The 18,087-nt window shown below is 41.1% G+C and overlaps 1 protein-coding gene across 8 annotated transcripts in view; it reads right to left on the bottom strand.

The window, feature by feature from the left end:
* LOC137254555 (uncharacterized) overlaps nt 1-17,875 on the bottom strand; it is a 70,710-nt gene extending 52,835 nt beyond the window's left edge. The window contains exons 1-3 of one of the 8 annotated variants that reach the window (XM_067792337.1): nt 17,785-17,824; nt 16,773-16,862; nt 2,517-2,653 (exon numbers count right to left, since the gene is read on the bottom strand). In XM_067792337.1, coding sequence (XP_067648438.1) covers nt 2,517-2,632 — 116 coding nt within the window. In that variant the 5' untranslated portion in view covers nt 2,633-2,653; nt 16,773-16,862; nt 17,785-17,824. Of the gene's footprint in view, nt 1-2,516; nt 2,654-16,772; nt 16,907-17,668 lie in introns of all 8 variants that reach the window. The other 7 variants (XM_067792317.1, XM_067792308.1, XM_067792299.1 and 4 more) reach the window with 7 other exon arrangements.
* Nucleotides 17,876-18,087: the final 212 nt, after the last annotated feature.

The following is an 18,087-nucleotide window of genomic DNA, read 5'->3' as shown; positions in this document are numbered from 1 at the left end:
TTATAATTGTGGAAGTGTCGCTCACAAATATACGCGCATATGAGAGCTATACACGTGCATCTGTAGTTATAATTATATAGCAGTAACTAAGTAAATTCTGGAAAAGCCTAGAACTATGCAACGAGGAAACCAGACAGTATAAAAGGCGGCAACAGTAGAGGCACGACAACAAGTTTTTTATAAGACGCTATCTGGCGAGCAATAGTAGTGTTATTGTGAAGAACTTTAATAAAGGCCATTTTGCATTATTGAATAATGGAGTTATTTATTCAACAGTTTAGTGGCATACGGCGTTTCATCACGGACGTTGTCACCATGACATCAGTAAGATGTATAGAAAAGCGTTATTCATTAGATTTGACTTGGCTTTCCTTGCTTTTGGTGTGATAAGGAAAACGCTGGTGCGATATATTGAACACCTCGAAATACGTAATAACGGTGAAGCTACAACTAATGAATGAGTTAAGGGGAGGCGGAGGAAGCTGAAAACAGCATTTATTGCTTTTTTTGTTGTATTAAACGTTTGAGTTTGAATATGCTGCTTCAGGACTCCTCCAGCTCACATATCGACCCGATCTTGTCAGCAACATTAATGTGTAAAACTTAGAATCTTGGCAAATCTAGCTTTAAACTCTTTTCGAAAAGTGTGGTTGCCTTTTATGTTCGTGAATATAATAGGGAAATTCCAGGCACGTATTTTCATAGCTACATATTTTCTTTTTGTGAGTCGAAAAAGTCCAGGGGATACCCATAGCATTTCATGACGGAGCATGCATCCTTTTTCTTTTCGATGTTTTTTGGAAAAATGGAAAGTGTCTGGTAATAAGCCTAGTTACTTCGGATAACGTTACGAAGACTATATACGGGGTTCAAGGGGTTGTGTAGCGCAACCCTCTCAAGGGGTTGCCAGCGCAATATATAGCTTCTCCTACCCAATTGTCAACCTCACCTACCCGCGGCGAATACTGTTTCATTAACAGACGAGGCTCTGGCGACCCAAGCTCCTCATGGAACTAGGAGGTGGGGAGGGAGATATGACCTGAAGGTTCAATGTGGTCTTGTAAATCGTTCCCGAGATGGTCGGGCTAGTACCTTAATGGTGCTTTATTACCGGGGCGTACCGGATCTATATCCGACAAAGGTCCATCAACATCGATAACACTACCCAGGGCCTTCGGGGAGTGTCTTTATCGTTAATACAACAACAACAACAAGACTATATACGAAAATCAGCCATTATAAAATCACGAAAGTAAGGTCTATTTCTTTTCCAAATTTTTTGCACGATATCTGCTAAATCCACTATCACTCAATCTTCATAGTTTACCAATATTCCTACTTCAGATGGAAGTAGGCGCCGTCGAAATTTCAGCTTTTATAAAAAGGCCTGGCCGCCGTCACGGGTCTTGCTCTAATACTTATTTTTTCCATAGTTAACTTGCAACCCTTTTCATTCCATAAAGTTTGATCCAATTGAGATTCCGCCTTGTAATTTGATATACCGCTTTCTGTTGAAAAAAAAGGATTATGTATTAAACAAAAAAAATTCGTCTCATTTGTATGAGCCGTTTCATAGTTATAAGGCCAGACTTTTGTTCGGTTCTTAAAAACTAAAAGTCCGGATTTAATAAATTCTTTCGGACTAAAAAATTGAGAGTCCGAAAATAGTTTTTTCTGTAGGACTTTCATTATAAAAGGAATAACAGTCTGCGTCTCTGGGAAATTCACAAGAGTGTCAAGGCGAATTCAGTACCAGGTGTTGTTATCCCAACAGCTGATTGCTTCTTCTTGATAATTTTCCATACAACGCCTTGTACTCCAATATGCCAGTTAATCGAAATCAATGAAAATTTTGTTTTGACTTGAAATTCTTCTGCACGGCAAATTGGTTGAATTCGCTTTGTCACCACCTGGTATGGATCCGCCTTGGTCGTATTCAAGTTCAAAGGTTCAAGATTTGAGTTGTTTCCATGGTTTCCAATATAAAAATTTGATTAAAGCATAGAATAACAGGCAAATAGGAGACCTTGTGAATTGCCTAAATATAATGTAGAACCTTCAATACGAGTAGTGAACCCAGTTAACCCTTTAAAAAATTCACTTCCATGCTTCTGACAAGGGGGCAACGATATGTCTTCAGTATCAGAGTTATAAAGAAAAGCTAATGCAGAATCCAAACTCAGCACACCGAAACCCTTGGAAAAAGTATAAACTAATTCATGAGTCTGAAAAGCGTGGCCGGTATAATTTTGGACCGAATATAATAGCGAGACCATACCTATTTTAATCTGACTTCAGGATCGATATTTTGCGTTAAGTAAAATTTATCAAATGTTAATTTTAGGTATGCAGTTGTAAAGTCTATTCAGTTTTATTAGAAAAGACTCAAAAACATTTATTATCAGCATGAAACGTTAATTAGGTTTGAATAAAATTCATGGTACAAACTCGGCATTACATACGGTTCAATATGTTTTGGCCGACACTGTATTTTCTCGTATATGGTGTCAACTTACATTTTCTCATTCCGATCCATTTCTTTCGGTCCAGTTAGCAGGAGAAACATAACCACCATCAGCAGGGATAATAGTGCAGCAATTTTATATGCGAACCGTCGTCGTATCTTACGCATTTTGACGATGATTGAATTGATCTGTAAGACAAAATTGAAGTGCTCATTTGCCAAATTGCTTCTCAGCTAAACGATAAATCAGGTATCATAAAGTTTTATGGCTTAATTTTTGTAGGCAATATGTCGGCTACTACAGGGCTTTGTCTGCCTAGGAAGAGGCATACATTTTTACGAAGACAGAAGTACTGCTAATTTTTTAAAAGAGTCATGCTTCGTTTTCACTAGGTCAAATTTGACCACAGAGTTGGCCATGTCATGAAAACGGCTTGTCATACAATGTCAAATGCGTTTGCCAACTGTTTTGGCTACACAGGACAATTAAATTGACCAAAGGTATAGCAAATTTGATATTAAAATTAAATCTCGACCAAGTGAAAGCCAAGCACAAGAAATAATTTTTGTAAAATAATCACAAGTTAATTTATAACTTTGGCACCAACTATTTTCTAAATATTTAACTATAACTCAGTGCTTTTTTTGTATATCTACTTATCCAAACTATTTCACTAAAGACAATAAAAGATGTAAGCATATTTGGTCGGCCAAGAACGGCGAACGATTTTTTTTAACAAAGAAAGACACATTTCAATTTCAAATAAAGTATGTATTAAGAAAAAGGCACATTTCTTCCGTTAAAAAGGACGTCAATGGGCAGCTCCGTTAAAAAGGTCCTATTTCGGAATATCTGATAAAAGTGCAACCTTAGCGAAATCATTAAAAAAGTCGCCGGAAATACGAGTTTTGACAGGAAATATGTAAATCACTTTCGCAATTCGCTAAGGTCTTAAATCGGTAAGATCAAATAGTTTCATGTTTCTTCTATAATATAGTTAACCGATTTAAATCCTATACGAATAGCGAGTAAGGTAAAGCTTTGTATCTATTATAGATTTTGCTGAGATAGGATATTTTTAAATGTAGAAGATTGGTGTATTGATATTGTGACGAATATTAGCATCACTAAGCGATACTATCATCACTAAGCCGATACTAAGCAGCCACTCGTATGTACATAACAGATCAATCATTTACACACATGCATACAAGGCAGCGGAGAGATACCAGCCGACGTAGTACTCACATATACACACGCATACCCTGCAAAAATCGCGAGTACTCCATGCATGCATGTATGGAGTACTCGCTATGGACCAACCGAGTGCTCCAAAATTAACCACAATTCATACAAAAAATATGGTTCAATTAACATTGCGATGTCCTACGACGGGACCATATACTCCAGCTCCGCATTACATCACAGTAATCCAAGGAGTACCCACAGTCCAATAAACATCGTGTAGTGATTACAATCGTTAAAAACGAGCAATGATCGGCTTACAATATGTTCGTGTAGAAACATGAGTTGGTCCATTGCTGCATTACAGTGGAGTACAATGGTAAGTACTCTAGTGGGCCACATGATCCAACTATTTTTGCAGGGTATAGCTACAAACTACAAATATACTTGTATATGGTTGGTAACCAAGCATGAAGTTCACGAAATTACTAGACCTTAGGAGAAATGGGTGAACGAGGAAACCGAGAGTATAAAAGCAGCACAAGCTGAGGCATGACTAATCAGTTTTGATTTAAGCACGCTATTGGATGTGAACTATAAGTGTTCTCGTAAAGTACTTACAAAGTAGTCTAATAAAGACCATTTTGCATTACTGAAAATTGGAGTTATTTATTCAACAGTTTAGCGATTCGAACGTTAGCAGAAGGTTTGGAATAAGCGGAATTTCCCTAAATTCGTTACAATATTATTTTCTTCAGTTAGCATAGGACTGTGTACCTAACGTTAGAAAGTGTAGCACAACAAACAATGTGGGACAGTAAACAGTCGACTATAATGAAGGTAGAATTGTCTTTATGAATTATTTGATATTGCGGAGATCCGTACGATAAGTCGAAAAAAGAATATCGAAAAAAATTTCGAATTTTAAAATTTTGTATATGTTGAAATTTTTTTTGCCTAAACTCAAAATGTCGAAATGTTATAATGCCGAAATAAAAAAGGCCGAAAAAATACAAAATGTTGAAAATGTCGAAAAAAATTTGAAACTGACCGAAGTGTCAAACGGCAGTGTGTTAGAAAGAGAAAGGAATTGTTTCCTTCTCATACATATCATACTTGTAAATTTTTGTTTGTTGCAACGCCCAAAAGCATGAGTGTCGAAATTGTTACATCTAATAAGGGCAAGAGTAAGCTTGTTCTGAACGGATATGTATATCATTCAGAAAAGACGTATAAGGATGTGTTTTACTGGAAGTGCGAGAAGAAAAATGAATTTAAATGTAACGGTCGCGTTACGACGATGTTAGATGGAAACGTGCATATAGTAAAAAAGCCTGCTTCAGCACACGTCCACGATCCATTGGCATATGAAGCTGAAACTTACAAAGCAAATGCTAATTTAAAGCAACAAGCCAAAACTAGCAAGAGCAAACCAACACAAATAATAAACGCATCTATAGTTGGATGTAAAAGATAATACAGGATATACCTACCGAATTCCCAGAGCAACTTGGAAAAAATCGAAAGAGTAAGAACAAGCATACAAATCAACGTTCCAGAATACCTCCAACTCGTGGAAGAGGAAAGTTTTTTACTCTCGGATAAAGAGTTTGGTAATGAGCGAATTTTAATTTATAGCACAATAGAAAACTTAAAGGTTCTGGGGTATTCGAGGGTATGGCTTGTGCATGGGACATTCAAAGTTGTACCTATAATTTTGAGACAACTATTTACTATACTACATGCCCATTTAAACGGAAATGTGGTTCATGTCATTTACTGCTTAATGAGTAGCAAGAAAAAAAAAAAACAATGTTACGAGGAAGTTTTTTACGAAATCCGCAAGCTAGCTTGCGAGAATAAAATACACCTAAACCCTGATTATATTATTTCTGACTTCGAAAAAGCAATCATTTCAGTCACGAAGTCGTTCTTTCCAAATGCAATTAATAAAGAATATTTTTTCCATTTCGGACAGATTTTGTGGCGGAAAGTTCAAAGCGAAAAACTTGCCTCGATTTACGGAAAAGATGAACACTTTTCTTTGCAGGTGATAATGCTAAAATGCTAAGCTTTCTTGAAAGCAGAGGAAATACCACAATATATATGAGCAATCAAACTGCAGGTATATTAAAATGGATGGAAAAGAACTACATAGCCACAGCAGATAAGTCCACAAAAAGGCGGGATTCCAGTAAAAACCATCTCTCAGTGTTTTTTTTCAAGCTAGGTATTTTTTTTTTTCAAGCGAGCTTGAATTGACGACACTGGACTCGCTATCTGGTACGAAATGGTTTTCCACACTGGACTTGAAAAGCGGCTACTGGCAAGTTGAGGTGAAGGAGGAAGATAAAGAGAAAACAGCCTTCAGTGTCGCTGATGGTCTTTGGCAATTTACAGTGATGCCTTTTGGACTTTGTAATGCACCAGCTACTTTTGAGAGACTCATGGGCCAGGTACTGAAAGGTCGGTGTACCTGGACGGCATCATCGTATTGAGTAAGAACTTTGATGAACATCTTAAGAACTTGGAGGAAGTTTTCCAGAGAATAGCTGGCGCTGGTTTGAAGTTAAGTCCCAAAAAGTGTGCGCTGTTTAAAAAGGAAGTAAATTATTTGGGTCACAAGGTAACGACAGAGGACAACTGCACTGCAAACGAAAAGATAGAGACTGTAAAGGATTGGCCAACACCACAGAACCTACATGAATTGAGAAGTTTCCTTGGGCTGTGCACATATTACCGCCGATTTGTACCAAATTTTTCCAGCGTAGCCCATAGCCTCCATGAGCTTACAAGAAAAAATAAAGCTTTTGAATGGAAGAAGGAGCAAGAAGTGGCTTTCCAAACATTGAAGGAGCGTTTGTGCACTGCCCCAATGTTGGCATATCCGATTCCAGGAGCAACATTTATTCTAGATACAGATGCGAGTGGATATGATATAGAAGGCGTTTTATCACAACTGGTCGATGGACAGGAGAAGGTAGTTGCATATTACAGCCGTTCGATTGGAAAACCAGAGAGGAACTATTGCGTTACACGGAGAGAGCTGTTGGCATTGGTAGAGTGCATTAAACATTTTCACAAATACCTCTACGGCCAGCGATTCGGCGTCAGGACAGACCACGCAGCGTTGAAATGGCTTCTGCAGTTCCGTAATACGGAGCGACAATTAGCACGGTGGGTCGAGCGACTACAAAGCTATGACTTTTCCATTGAGCATCGAAAAGGTAGTACCCATGGAAATGCTGATGCAATGTCACGAAGACCATGTAGTTTGGAATGCAAGCACTGTTCAAAGGCCGAGGCTAAAGAAGACATTATAAATGTCCGGCTAATGACTATAACGTGTACGGATGAATGGGACAAGGAACAACTAAGAAAGTGTCAGCCAGAAGATACAGATCTGTCACATGTTATGCAAGGGCTCCAACGAAACGAAAAACCAAGCAGAGAAGAGATGTTAGCAGAGAGTCCCGTTGCGAAGTCATATTGGGCACAGTGGAATAGTTTAGAATTGATATCCGGTTGCCTTCATCGAGTATGGGAGAGTGAGGATGGTCAATGCAAGAAGAAACTGATAGTTGTTCCCAGAAAGAGGATTCCTGACGTGCTCAGCGAGCTGCATAATGGTCCAAGTGGAGGTCATCTTGGAATCACAAAGACGCTCGAGAAAATTAAGCAGAGATTCTATTGGGTTGGTTGCCGTCAGTCGGTCACCGAGTGGATTGCCAACTGCGAGGTATGCAACAGAGCCAAAGGGCCCAAAACACGAAGTCATGGCCAGATGAAGCAGTATATTTCAGGTGCACCATTTGAAAGGATCGCCATGGATGTCGCAGGTCCATTTCCTACTAGCAACCGCGGAAACAAATACGTACTGGTGGTTATGGATTATTTCAGTAAATGGCCAGAGGTATACCCAATCCCAAACCAAGAAGCAGAAACAGTAGCAGAAGTGGTTAAAAACGAATGGGTTGCAAGGTATGGTGTACCAATGGAGTTACATTCTGACCAAGGCAGGAATTTTGAATTAGCTGTGTTCCAAGAAATGTGCAAGAAGTTGGGCATTCGAAAAACACGGAAACTGCATTGCATCCTCAGTCCGATGGTATGGTGAAACGCTTCAATAGAACACTGGAGAAGTATTTAAGGAAAGTAGTAGACAAGTACCATAAGGACTGGGATACACACATTTCGTTATTCTTGATGGCCTACCGATCGGCAGTACATGACACAACGGGCCAAACTCCCGCAAAGGTAATTTTTGGCAATGACCTTCGACTGCCAGCTGATTTGAAGTATGGGATAGATGCCGATGCGGAGAGGAATGCCAAGAAATCCAATGGTGTCTTGGAACAAGAGCTGAGAGAGATACACGATCTGGTAAGGCAACGAGCAAAGATTATGAGTGACAAGATGAAAGCGAGGTACGATAAAGCAATTAATTCGGAAGGGTTTCAGGAAGGAGATTTGGTGCTGCTATATAACCCACAACGAAAAAAAGGTTTGTCCCCGAAACTGCAGTGTAACTGGGAAGGCCCATACAAAGTTGTAAAACGGATCAACGATGTAGTGTACCGCATACAAACCATTGGCAAACCACGAACCAAAATGAAAGTGGTTCATTTGGAGAGGCTAGCAGCGGTTAAATCGAGAGATTTGTCTAATCGGGACGATCAGACTTAGGCGGAGGGCAGTGTTACGAATATTAGCAAAACTAAGAAGTGCTGCCGTCTCTAAGCCGATGCTAAGCAGTGACGTGAATGCACATCAGTAATTCAATCATTATGTATCTACATAAACGAAACAATAACTGCGTCTACATATATGTACCATGTACGTATACGAGCTAATGTTGGCCGATCCCGTGATTTTTGCGGAACAATGTTATCTGTGATTGTGATTTCTCAGTCACAGCGGCTTTTAACCGTGACTGTGACTGAAAAAAAAAATACCACGCAAACAGGAATCAGTTTTTGTGACTCTATACGACAGCATGACACTGCTAATATGCGTCCAAAAATATCGAGAGAGGTGTCAAAAGATGCGCATTGACCTCAACAACAATAATCCGAAGGCGGAAAATAAAAATGTTTGGTCTGTCAAGAGATATTTGCGAGGAAATTGAAAATTTTCATGTGGTTGTTGTAATTTTGAAGATTTTGCGATACCCAAAAAAAAAAAAAACTGTGGACATAAGTGTTTTGTGCGGATATAGGTTTGGTCTCCAAACCGGTTTCGGAGCACTTTGGGGTAATTTTCAGGGTTTTCGTTAATATTTTGTGAACGAGCTAAAATTCTTATTTTCGGCATTCGGATTATTGTTGTCGAGGTCAGTACGCGTCTTTTGACACCTCTCTCGATATTTTTGGACGCGTATTAGCAGTGTCATGCTGTCATATAGAATTACCTCAGTTTTATATTTTCCCCTGCGGATTGTGTTGCGAATAACAAACTCTGCGTAATTTTTTGAGATATCTACTGTTATTCAGTCGCTGCTTAAGGCCGCGGCACAATGAAATTTTTCATATAGATGCGTTTAACACAAGCTTACGCATTTCAATAACATTGTCACAATCAACCAAGATGTTGCGTTTGTAAATATTAAGGAAATTCACACTTGGCAATTGAAGTTTATTTGACCTTGCCCATTCACATACAAAATTTCACGAAGCACTGTTGTAAATATTTTCCCTATACAAAAAAAATACTTGCTAACATATTTTGTATTCAATTGTTATATTGCAGTTTTTAATTGTGAAAAAATTTAGAAAATTTACCAACCAGTGGGAAAAATAATTTCACTTGTAAAGTGTGCCAACACCCTTAGCCAAAGCAAATGTCAAATTCTTCTTCTTATGATTTGCTTGGAACAAAATTGGGGAGTTGGCTACTATTCAATAGCAGATGGCGCCAGTTTCGCTCATTCTTCCATTCTCCATAAAAATACGTACAATCTACCCACGTGTTAAACTCATCTATATGAAAAACTGCTTATGTGTCGGAGCTATTAAGTAACTTGCTCATTTTATTGGTTCATAGCATAGACGCGATGTGTTCCTGTTATGAGAACTATGTTTGAGTCTGTGATTGGTAACGGGAAATAAATGCTGTCACAGTCACAGTCATGAATATTCCTTGTAAGCTGTCGCTGAAGTGTACTGTGATATTTCAGTAGCTGTGACAAAATCACAGGTACACGGATATTTGCCAACTCTAATATGAGCAGCGGAAAGTCAATGCACTAACACATGCATATATCTGAGATACTCCTATAAGTATGCAATGAGAAAAACTATAAAATTGTGCAATTGTAGTTACAGCTGAGAAGTTTGAGAGCTCATGGACAATGCTAGTAGATTCTAGAAGATGCGAACGAGGAAACCAGAGAGTATAAAAGGCCGCAGATGTAGAGGCGCTGGAATTCAGTTTGATTTGATTTGTTAAGCAGTTACGACTAAGACGATATCTAGCGAGCAATAGCAGTATTATTTTGAAAGTCAGTTTCATTTAAGCTATCAGTTTGGTTATTAAGCTATTCGTTGCTCAGTTTGAGTGTTATTGTGAAGTATTTTAATAAAGGCCATTTTTCCATTATTCAATATTGGAGTTATTTATTCAACAGTTTAGCGATACGAACCTAGCAAAAGGGCAAATAAGAGGATTTGCAGCAAATTCGTTACAATATGTATATATATTAACTTATTTATTCATAACACATTTAAATATACCTACACAAAGCATTGCTGCATACACACCACCCTCTATACTTGTTGACTTTTTCCGTGGGTCTGAGGGGCAGTGAACAAATTTGCTTGAAAAAAAGGAACAGATGAACAAAAAGAACCAAAGAACCGAATCTCTGAAATGACCGAAAAAGCGCACCTCTAGCAATGTATTTGTAATTATACATGGTCAGTTGAAAAGGTCAGAATAAGGTAATCAAAGATTTGAAACGCCAATAGTCAAAAAGGGAAAAAATTGCCAAAAATCGGCGGAATATTCTATGAACTTGACATTTGAACTTTGTTAGGGTAGAATTAAAAGGGCTATAAAACTGTATACTTGAAATATTATTCCAAATTACAGAAAAAATCCACACTTAATAAATGTAATTAACAAATATAATAAGCAAAATGACATCGACTTTTCGGCTTTTGCTATTCATAATTCGATATTTTAATGGGATTTTCCATCAAAAAAAAAATGCTTTATTGAGACTCGAACCTGAAACACCTGCAACCTCAAACAAGTGTCAAACAAGTGCGCCAAACGTACTATACTTTCCCCGTTGTCTTATCAGTTACTTAGACCGCATATACGTATTTGCAACGCCGCAAGACCATTTTCAACCCTCCCTTTACCATTGAAATTAAGCTTTTTTTACCTTTTTTAAAATTTCTAAATTATTTTAATTAAATTCAAATTCATATTACAACATAAAACATGCAAATATATTGCTACAAATAATAAAATTTATATATAATTAATCCTACTAAATACCTATATTCCCACAAAAAAAATCATCTTAAGAGAAAATCAAACAATATTAACATCAGCTGAAACTGTTGACAGAGAATTTTCTGCTGTTAGCAGGTTAACATTGAAATTGGATTGTGTGTGGTGAAGTGCAAGACGTGTTCACACGCAAAAAAGTTGGAATCTAGCAAAAACTCCTCATTGTGTATAAATTCTCTGATAGCGAAGTGGAATATGATAAATTTCTGAAAACTTGAATTTTTGAATACTCTGTCTTTTTATTAAGAATTTTCCGGAACACATAATTCCTTACATTGTTTCGACATTTTTTTTCCTCGGCATTTTATTTTTCGATATTTTAATTTTCAACATTTTTGGTTTTCGGCATATTTTTTTTTGGTAGTTTTAGTTTTGACATTTAAATTTTCGACATATCGTACCAGACCTGTGTTATCGATGTTGATGATCCTTTTCCAAATGCAGATCCGGTACGTTCCGGTAACAAGCACCATAAAGGTACTAGCCCGACTATCTCGGGAACAATTTGGCATGACCCCATGCTACGTTCTAGGCCATACCGCCCCCTCCCATGCATCAGGATTTCGAGGTCGCCAGAGCCTCGGCTGTTAATGAAACCGGATTCGCAACGGGTGAGGTTGACAATTGGGTTGGAGAAGCTACATATTGCGCTGGCAACCCATTGAGAGGGTTGCGATACACAGCCCCTTTAATCAATTTGGTATTTTAGTCGGCTCTTACGACAGGCATACCTACTGCGGGTATATTCTAAGCCCCCTAACCCGCTGGGGCGAATAAATGCCGCTGGTGTATTAGGTCGTCGCCCGGCACGAAATACATACAATAGAGCGCCAGGCCTGATGAAGGACCATTCGCGCAGCAAACTGTTCTGCGCTGAACAACTATTGGAACTAGTTTTTAAACATAAGGTTTGTTCATCCATAAGGGTCCGTAAGACTTTCCCGGCATACGCTGTTGTTGTTGCTGTGTTAAGAGTGCTCTCCAGGTATATGCTCAATTTCCTTACAGCCGCATCCCAAGGCAGTCGGTTCTATGTACCGGAGCGACTCGGGATTTTTCCCGACCAAGGACTGTCATTTCAGTGTGACCCCATCTAATTTGTTTCGTCCCTCCCACAAATTGTCATCCTCCCAGCAGCTCCTTGCAGCAGGACTGCTCCATATTCTCTTACTCCGGGAAGGCATCGAATCCAATCCGGGTCCGTCTCCTGACCCCGGTCCTGAGAAATGGTTTTGCTGCATCTGCCGGAAAAGAATCTTTTTAGGACGGTCATACTCTGTTCAGTGTGTCTCGTGCAAGGGATGGTTGCATCGGACAGGTTGTTCTGGGCTTGATCCCAAAACCCGACGTCCACGTAACTTTTATAAATCTTTTGTGGCTCCTTGCTGTTCACGCCCAAGGGCGTCCCGTAGTCTACGTCTAAGCGCCCCCCACTACCTTCCAGCAGCCCCGCTGCTCAGCAAGCCACAACAAGTACCCGCTGCTGCTCGCGCCCCACGGCGCCAACAACTCAAACAGCTGCTACCACTCATAACTACAATCTTCGTTGTAGAGTCGGAAGCAATGCTGAGCAGCAGCCCCTGCCCCCGTCTTCTCCCCCCCTCTTTTCCGGCAGCAATCGTGTAGGTCAGGGAAACAGACTCTTAGTCCCTACCTCCGTTTGCACCGTTTGCCAGCACAGAATATATATGTTTGCGACATCCGCCCAATGCAGCTCCTGCCTTGGGTGGTGCCACTTCCCTAGATGTTCTGGTCTCCGCGACGACAACCCCCCGACGGGTTTCATTGCGCCATGTTGCCAGGTCGCAAACCCAAATCATCCGGGTACCCCAATGCTTGCCCAAGGACGCCCAGTCCTAGGGCCACAACAGCAATTGCGTCCTGGCCTTCCCCAACCCAGGCGTAGTCACCCGTCACTTACCCCCAGAGTGGCGACGTCTCCCCTTATGCACTTCAGAATTCTGCAGTTAAACTGTAATGGACTAACTGGGAAGATTACGGAGATAGTCGATTTCATGAAGCGGCACAACATCCGCATTGCTGCGATTCAAGAGACTAAACTCACAGCAAGATCTGCATTGCAGACCTGCTCTGGGTATAACGTCCACAGGAAAGACCGCGAAAGCGGAAATGGAGGCGGTCTCGCGTTTATCATACACCACTCTGTGCAATATTGTGTATTCCATCCTGGCATCGACCGCAGGGACAATGTCTTAGAACGTCAAGGCCTATCTGTCCGGTCAGGCGATGCAAACCTAGAAATCATCAACATCTACATCCCTCCTGCCACCTGTTGCCCCAGTGGATACCGCCCTAATATCAGGGCCTTACTCACTGGCAACAATCGCATTATCTTAGGCGATTTCAATGCCCATCATGATCTATGGCATTCAAACTTGCGGGCGGACAGTAGGGGTGAGATGTTGGCGGATCAAATAGAAGAAACGACGTTCTGCACAATAAACGGAGACGCCCCCACACGTATGGTAGGAAGCTGTCACAGCTCGCCAGATATCTCAATCGTGAGTGCAGAACTCGTAAACTGCGTCAGCTGGCAGCCGATGGTAACATTGGCATCCGACCACCTGCCCATACTTATTTCGCTTGAGCGTAACGCCGACTTCATCGTCACTGAAAAATGCACTTTCATAAACTTCAAAAAAGGAAAGTGGGAAGAATATAAATCCTTTACAGACAGCCGCCTAGCTGCCCTCCCTATCCCGACTGATGCCCGCCAAGGGGAGCGTGCCTTCCGTAAGGTCATTAAATCCGCCTCGGCACATTTCATTCCTGCCGGGAGAATTCCCGAAATCCGGCCCCACTTCCCGGCGGAGGCCGCAAACTTAGCGAGAGAACGTGACCTTATAAGACAGCTTGACCCAGGCGACCCCCAAATAAGGGATATAAACCAACGCATCAGATTGCTTGTAGATGAACACAAGCGGGCGCAATGGGAGGAGCACCTAAGAGGTTGTAACCTCTCTTTCGGTGTGGGTAAACTTTGGTCCACCGTAAAGTCCCTATCGAATCCGACTAAGCACAAAGACAAAGTTTCAATCGCTTCCCAAGGCAGTCGGTTCTATGTACCGGAGCGACTCGGGATTTTTCCCGACCAAGGACTGTCATTTCAGTGTGACCCCAGTGTGATCGGTCGCGGCTATTAGGTGGGGCGAGCATTGCTACAACAACAACAACAACAACAAAGTTTCAATCGCCTTTGGCGACAAAGTGCTGTCGGACGCGAAAAAATGCGCGAGCGCTTTCTGCCGACAATATATAATGTATCCTACGGTCGACAAAGATAGACGGAGAGCAAATAGACGCGCACATAAACACAAATTCAGCGCGTCACCAATCACCATCACCGCTAAAGAGGTTGAGGACGCCATTGGTCGTGCTAAACCATCCAAAGCAGTGGGCCCAGACGGCATAGCCATGCCGATGCTTAAAAACCTAGGGAAAGAGGGGTTCAAATATTTAGCACATGTCTTCAATCTGTCTCTTTCCACCTTTGTCATACCTGAGAAATGGAAAATGGCCAAGGTGGTCCCGCTACTAAAGCCTGGGAAACCAGCTAACATAGGTGAGTCGTATCGTCCGATATCTTCCCTATCGCCAGTGGCAAAGACGCTTGAAGCCATTCTGCTCCCTTATTTCCAAGCAAATTTGCAGCTAGCCCCTCATCAGCATGGCTTCAGAAAACTCCATAGCACTACCACCGCGCTAAATGCCATTAGCACCCAGATAAATTGCGGTTTAAATAAATACCCCCACCATAGAACAGTACTCGTAGCGCTAGACCTATCAAAAGCTTTTGATACGGCCAACCATGGCTCGTTACTGCAAGACCTGGAAGGGTCTACCCTTCCCCCATGTCTTAAAAGGTGGACCGCAAATTATCTGGGTGGTCGGCAGGCATCGGGGCAATTTAGAAACGAAACATCAAAACCAAGGAGAATTAAACAGGGGTGCCACAGGGTGGTGTCCTATCCCCACTTTTGTTTAATTTCTACATATCTAAGCTACATTCACCACCGGAAGGAGTCACAATCGTTTCCTACGCCGATGACTGCACAATAATGGCCACAGGCCCAGACCCAAAGATCGATGCGCTATGCAATAAAATAAACAAAATCTTGGGTGTGACGTTTGATCAGGATCTACATTTTGGTGAGCACGCAGCCGCAATTGTTCCGAGAATTCAGAGCAGTAACAAAATCCTCAAATCCCACGCTGGCAGTACTTGGGGAAAATATAAAGAAACGCTCATGACTACATACAAAGCAATTAGCCAGCCGATTACGTGCTACGTGTCACCCATATGGTCGCCAAGCCTAAAAATCACCCACTGGAAGAAACTACAGGCCTGCCAAAATACTGCTCTCAGAATCGCCACGGGCTGTCTTCTTATGTCCCCAGAACACCATCTGCATAATGAGGCGAGAATACTCCCCATCAGGGAGAGAAATGAGATGCTGACCAAACAGTTCCTGTTGAATACCCAGAAACCTGGGCATCCCAACAGACATCTGATTGATGAACCAGCACCGCCTAGGGGCTTAAGGAGTCATCTCCGTAAGCATTTTGAGGAAATACGGCACCTGAGAACTCAGCCGTATGAAGTGAAAAAACACAAGCAGGTCCTTGGTGAACTCCATAAACAGGTGTCGGACCTTTATGCCGGGAATTGCCCGGTGTATGCAGTACTTAACGAAAATTATCCAAAACTTTCGGAAGAGGAACGCATACTCCCCAGGGAAACGCGTGTCACTCTTGCTCAACTTCGTTCTGGATACTGTAACAGGTTAAACTCTTACCTATCCAGAATCCACCCTGACATACAAAATGTATGCCCCGCTTGCAATGTGTCCCCACATGACACCAACCATCTCTTCAATTGTAATGTGGAACCAACGCCTCTAACACCCCTTTCCTTATGGTCCACCCCTGTTGAAACGGCAAGTTTCCTTCGACTCCCATTCGAGGATATTGATGACAATTTGTGATCGGTAGCGGCTATTAGGTGGGGCGAGCATTGCTACAACAACAACAACAGCCGCATCCAACCAGTTGCTTATCAAGAAAATCCAAGACATATGAGCCATAAAACCCGTGCTCAAGCTTGTCTGGTGAATCTGACGTAAAATTAGAAAAGGGGCGTATGAAATTTGCAAAAGAAATATAAACTTTTCATGTGGTTGTTGTAATATTGTTGTACACAGCAAACAATTAGTACACACATTTTTATCCCACACGATTGGTGGACCGCAAAGGGTATTTTTTTTAATCGTGGCCAACGGCCGCCAACGCAGAAAAGTGTTCTGCGCAAAAATACTATGGATCATTTTATGTTTTTTTGTAAATATCTTTCAACATCAATACAATTTTTAGTTTCCGCTTTTGGATTCCAAAAACGGATGTCGATACGCATCTTTTGATAATTTTGGATAAAAGTTAGATGGCGCACCGTCTTGGGAAAACGATGCCGCAGCTTAGAGAATAAACAAGAGTTGTTAGGGGGATCCTCCTAGATGCCAAAACCTAATATTTTTGTCTTTTTTGCCTAGAGGGGCTCCGCCAGTAATTAGTTTTTACACCACCTACCTTTGTTCAGAAGTTATGCATGTGCACAATTCAAAAGTTACATCCAGCAATTTTTTATTATTCAGTACATGTTTTTATATTTGCAGGCCACTTTTAATAAGGTAATAGTCTAGTTGAGGGGTCGAGGTAATAGTCTAGTTGAGGGGTCGACTGCTAATACGCTACCAAAAATATTGAGAGAGGTGTCAAAAGACGCGTATTAATCTCGAGAACAATAATCCGACGGCGGAAAAGAAAAATTGTATCTCTGTCCGGAGATATTTGCAGTTGAAGTTGGCGATTTCCATGTGGTTGTTGTTGTGGTTGTACCCCCAAAAAAAATAGTGCATCACCGTGGCGGGAGCCACGGTTATACCACACACCCGGACTTGGCATGGCGTAGCCCAGGGTTATTTTTTATAAGCGCAGAAAGGTGTTCTGTGCAAAAATACTATGGATCCCACCCCCGGTTTCGGAGGTACCCGAGGGTCTTTTTCCGGTTTTTCGTTAATATCTTTTGAACGAGTTAAAATTTTTATTCTCCGCCTTCGGATTATTAATACTGATGTCAAGACGCGTCGTTTGACACCTCTCTCGATATTATTGGTAGCGTATTAGCAGTCGACCCCTCAACTAGACTATTACCAAAAATAACCCTGGGCTACGCCATGCCAAGTCCGGGTGTGTGGTATAACCGTGGCTACCGCCACGGTGATGCACAATTTTTTTGGTGGGTACAAACACAACAACAACCACATGAAAATCACAAACTTCAACAGCAAATATCTCCGGACAGAGATAAAATATTTCTTTTCCGCCTTCGGATTATTGTTCTCGAGATTAATACGCGTCTTCTGACACCACACTCGATATTTTTGGTAGCGTATTAGCAGTCGACCCCTCAACTAGACTATTACCCATATTTCTTTTCCGCCTTCGGATTATTGTTCTCGAGATTAATACGCGTCTTTTGATACCTCACTCGAAAATCTTGGCCCAACTTTAGGGTGGGTACCGTAAACTGCACTACTACCTTTTATTTACATTCTTTTATTTTTTCCTTTCCTATTGATGCAAGTATGTCACTATAATGAATGCATTTTAGAGCTGGATTTCGATTCGATTCTTAATCGATTTAATCGATTATTATTTAGAAATGTAGAATCGGTTTTTTTTTAAATAGTTCGATTCTTTAGGCATCGAAGCTTTCATCACTATCTGGTTTACGGACGCTTGAGGAAAAACATATTAGCTATCATCCGGTGGCAAAATCCTGAGCCAGATAAATAATTTTGCATGTAAATGCAACAACAACGATTTGAGCCAGATAAAACCA

The sequence above is a fragment of the Eurosta solidaginis genome, chromosome 1 (genome assembly GCF_040869045.1).
Source record: "Eurosta solidaginis isolate ZX-2024a chromosome 1, ASM4086904v1, whole genome shotgun sequence".
NCBI classification, from domain to species: domain Eukaryota; kingdom Metazoa; phylum Arthropoda; class Insecta; order Diptera; family Tephritidae; genus Eurosta; species Eurosta solidaginis.
Note: the sequence above shows the minus strand (reverse complement) of the source record. Positions and strands in the feature narration are given on the sequence as shown.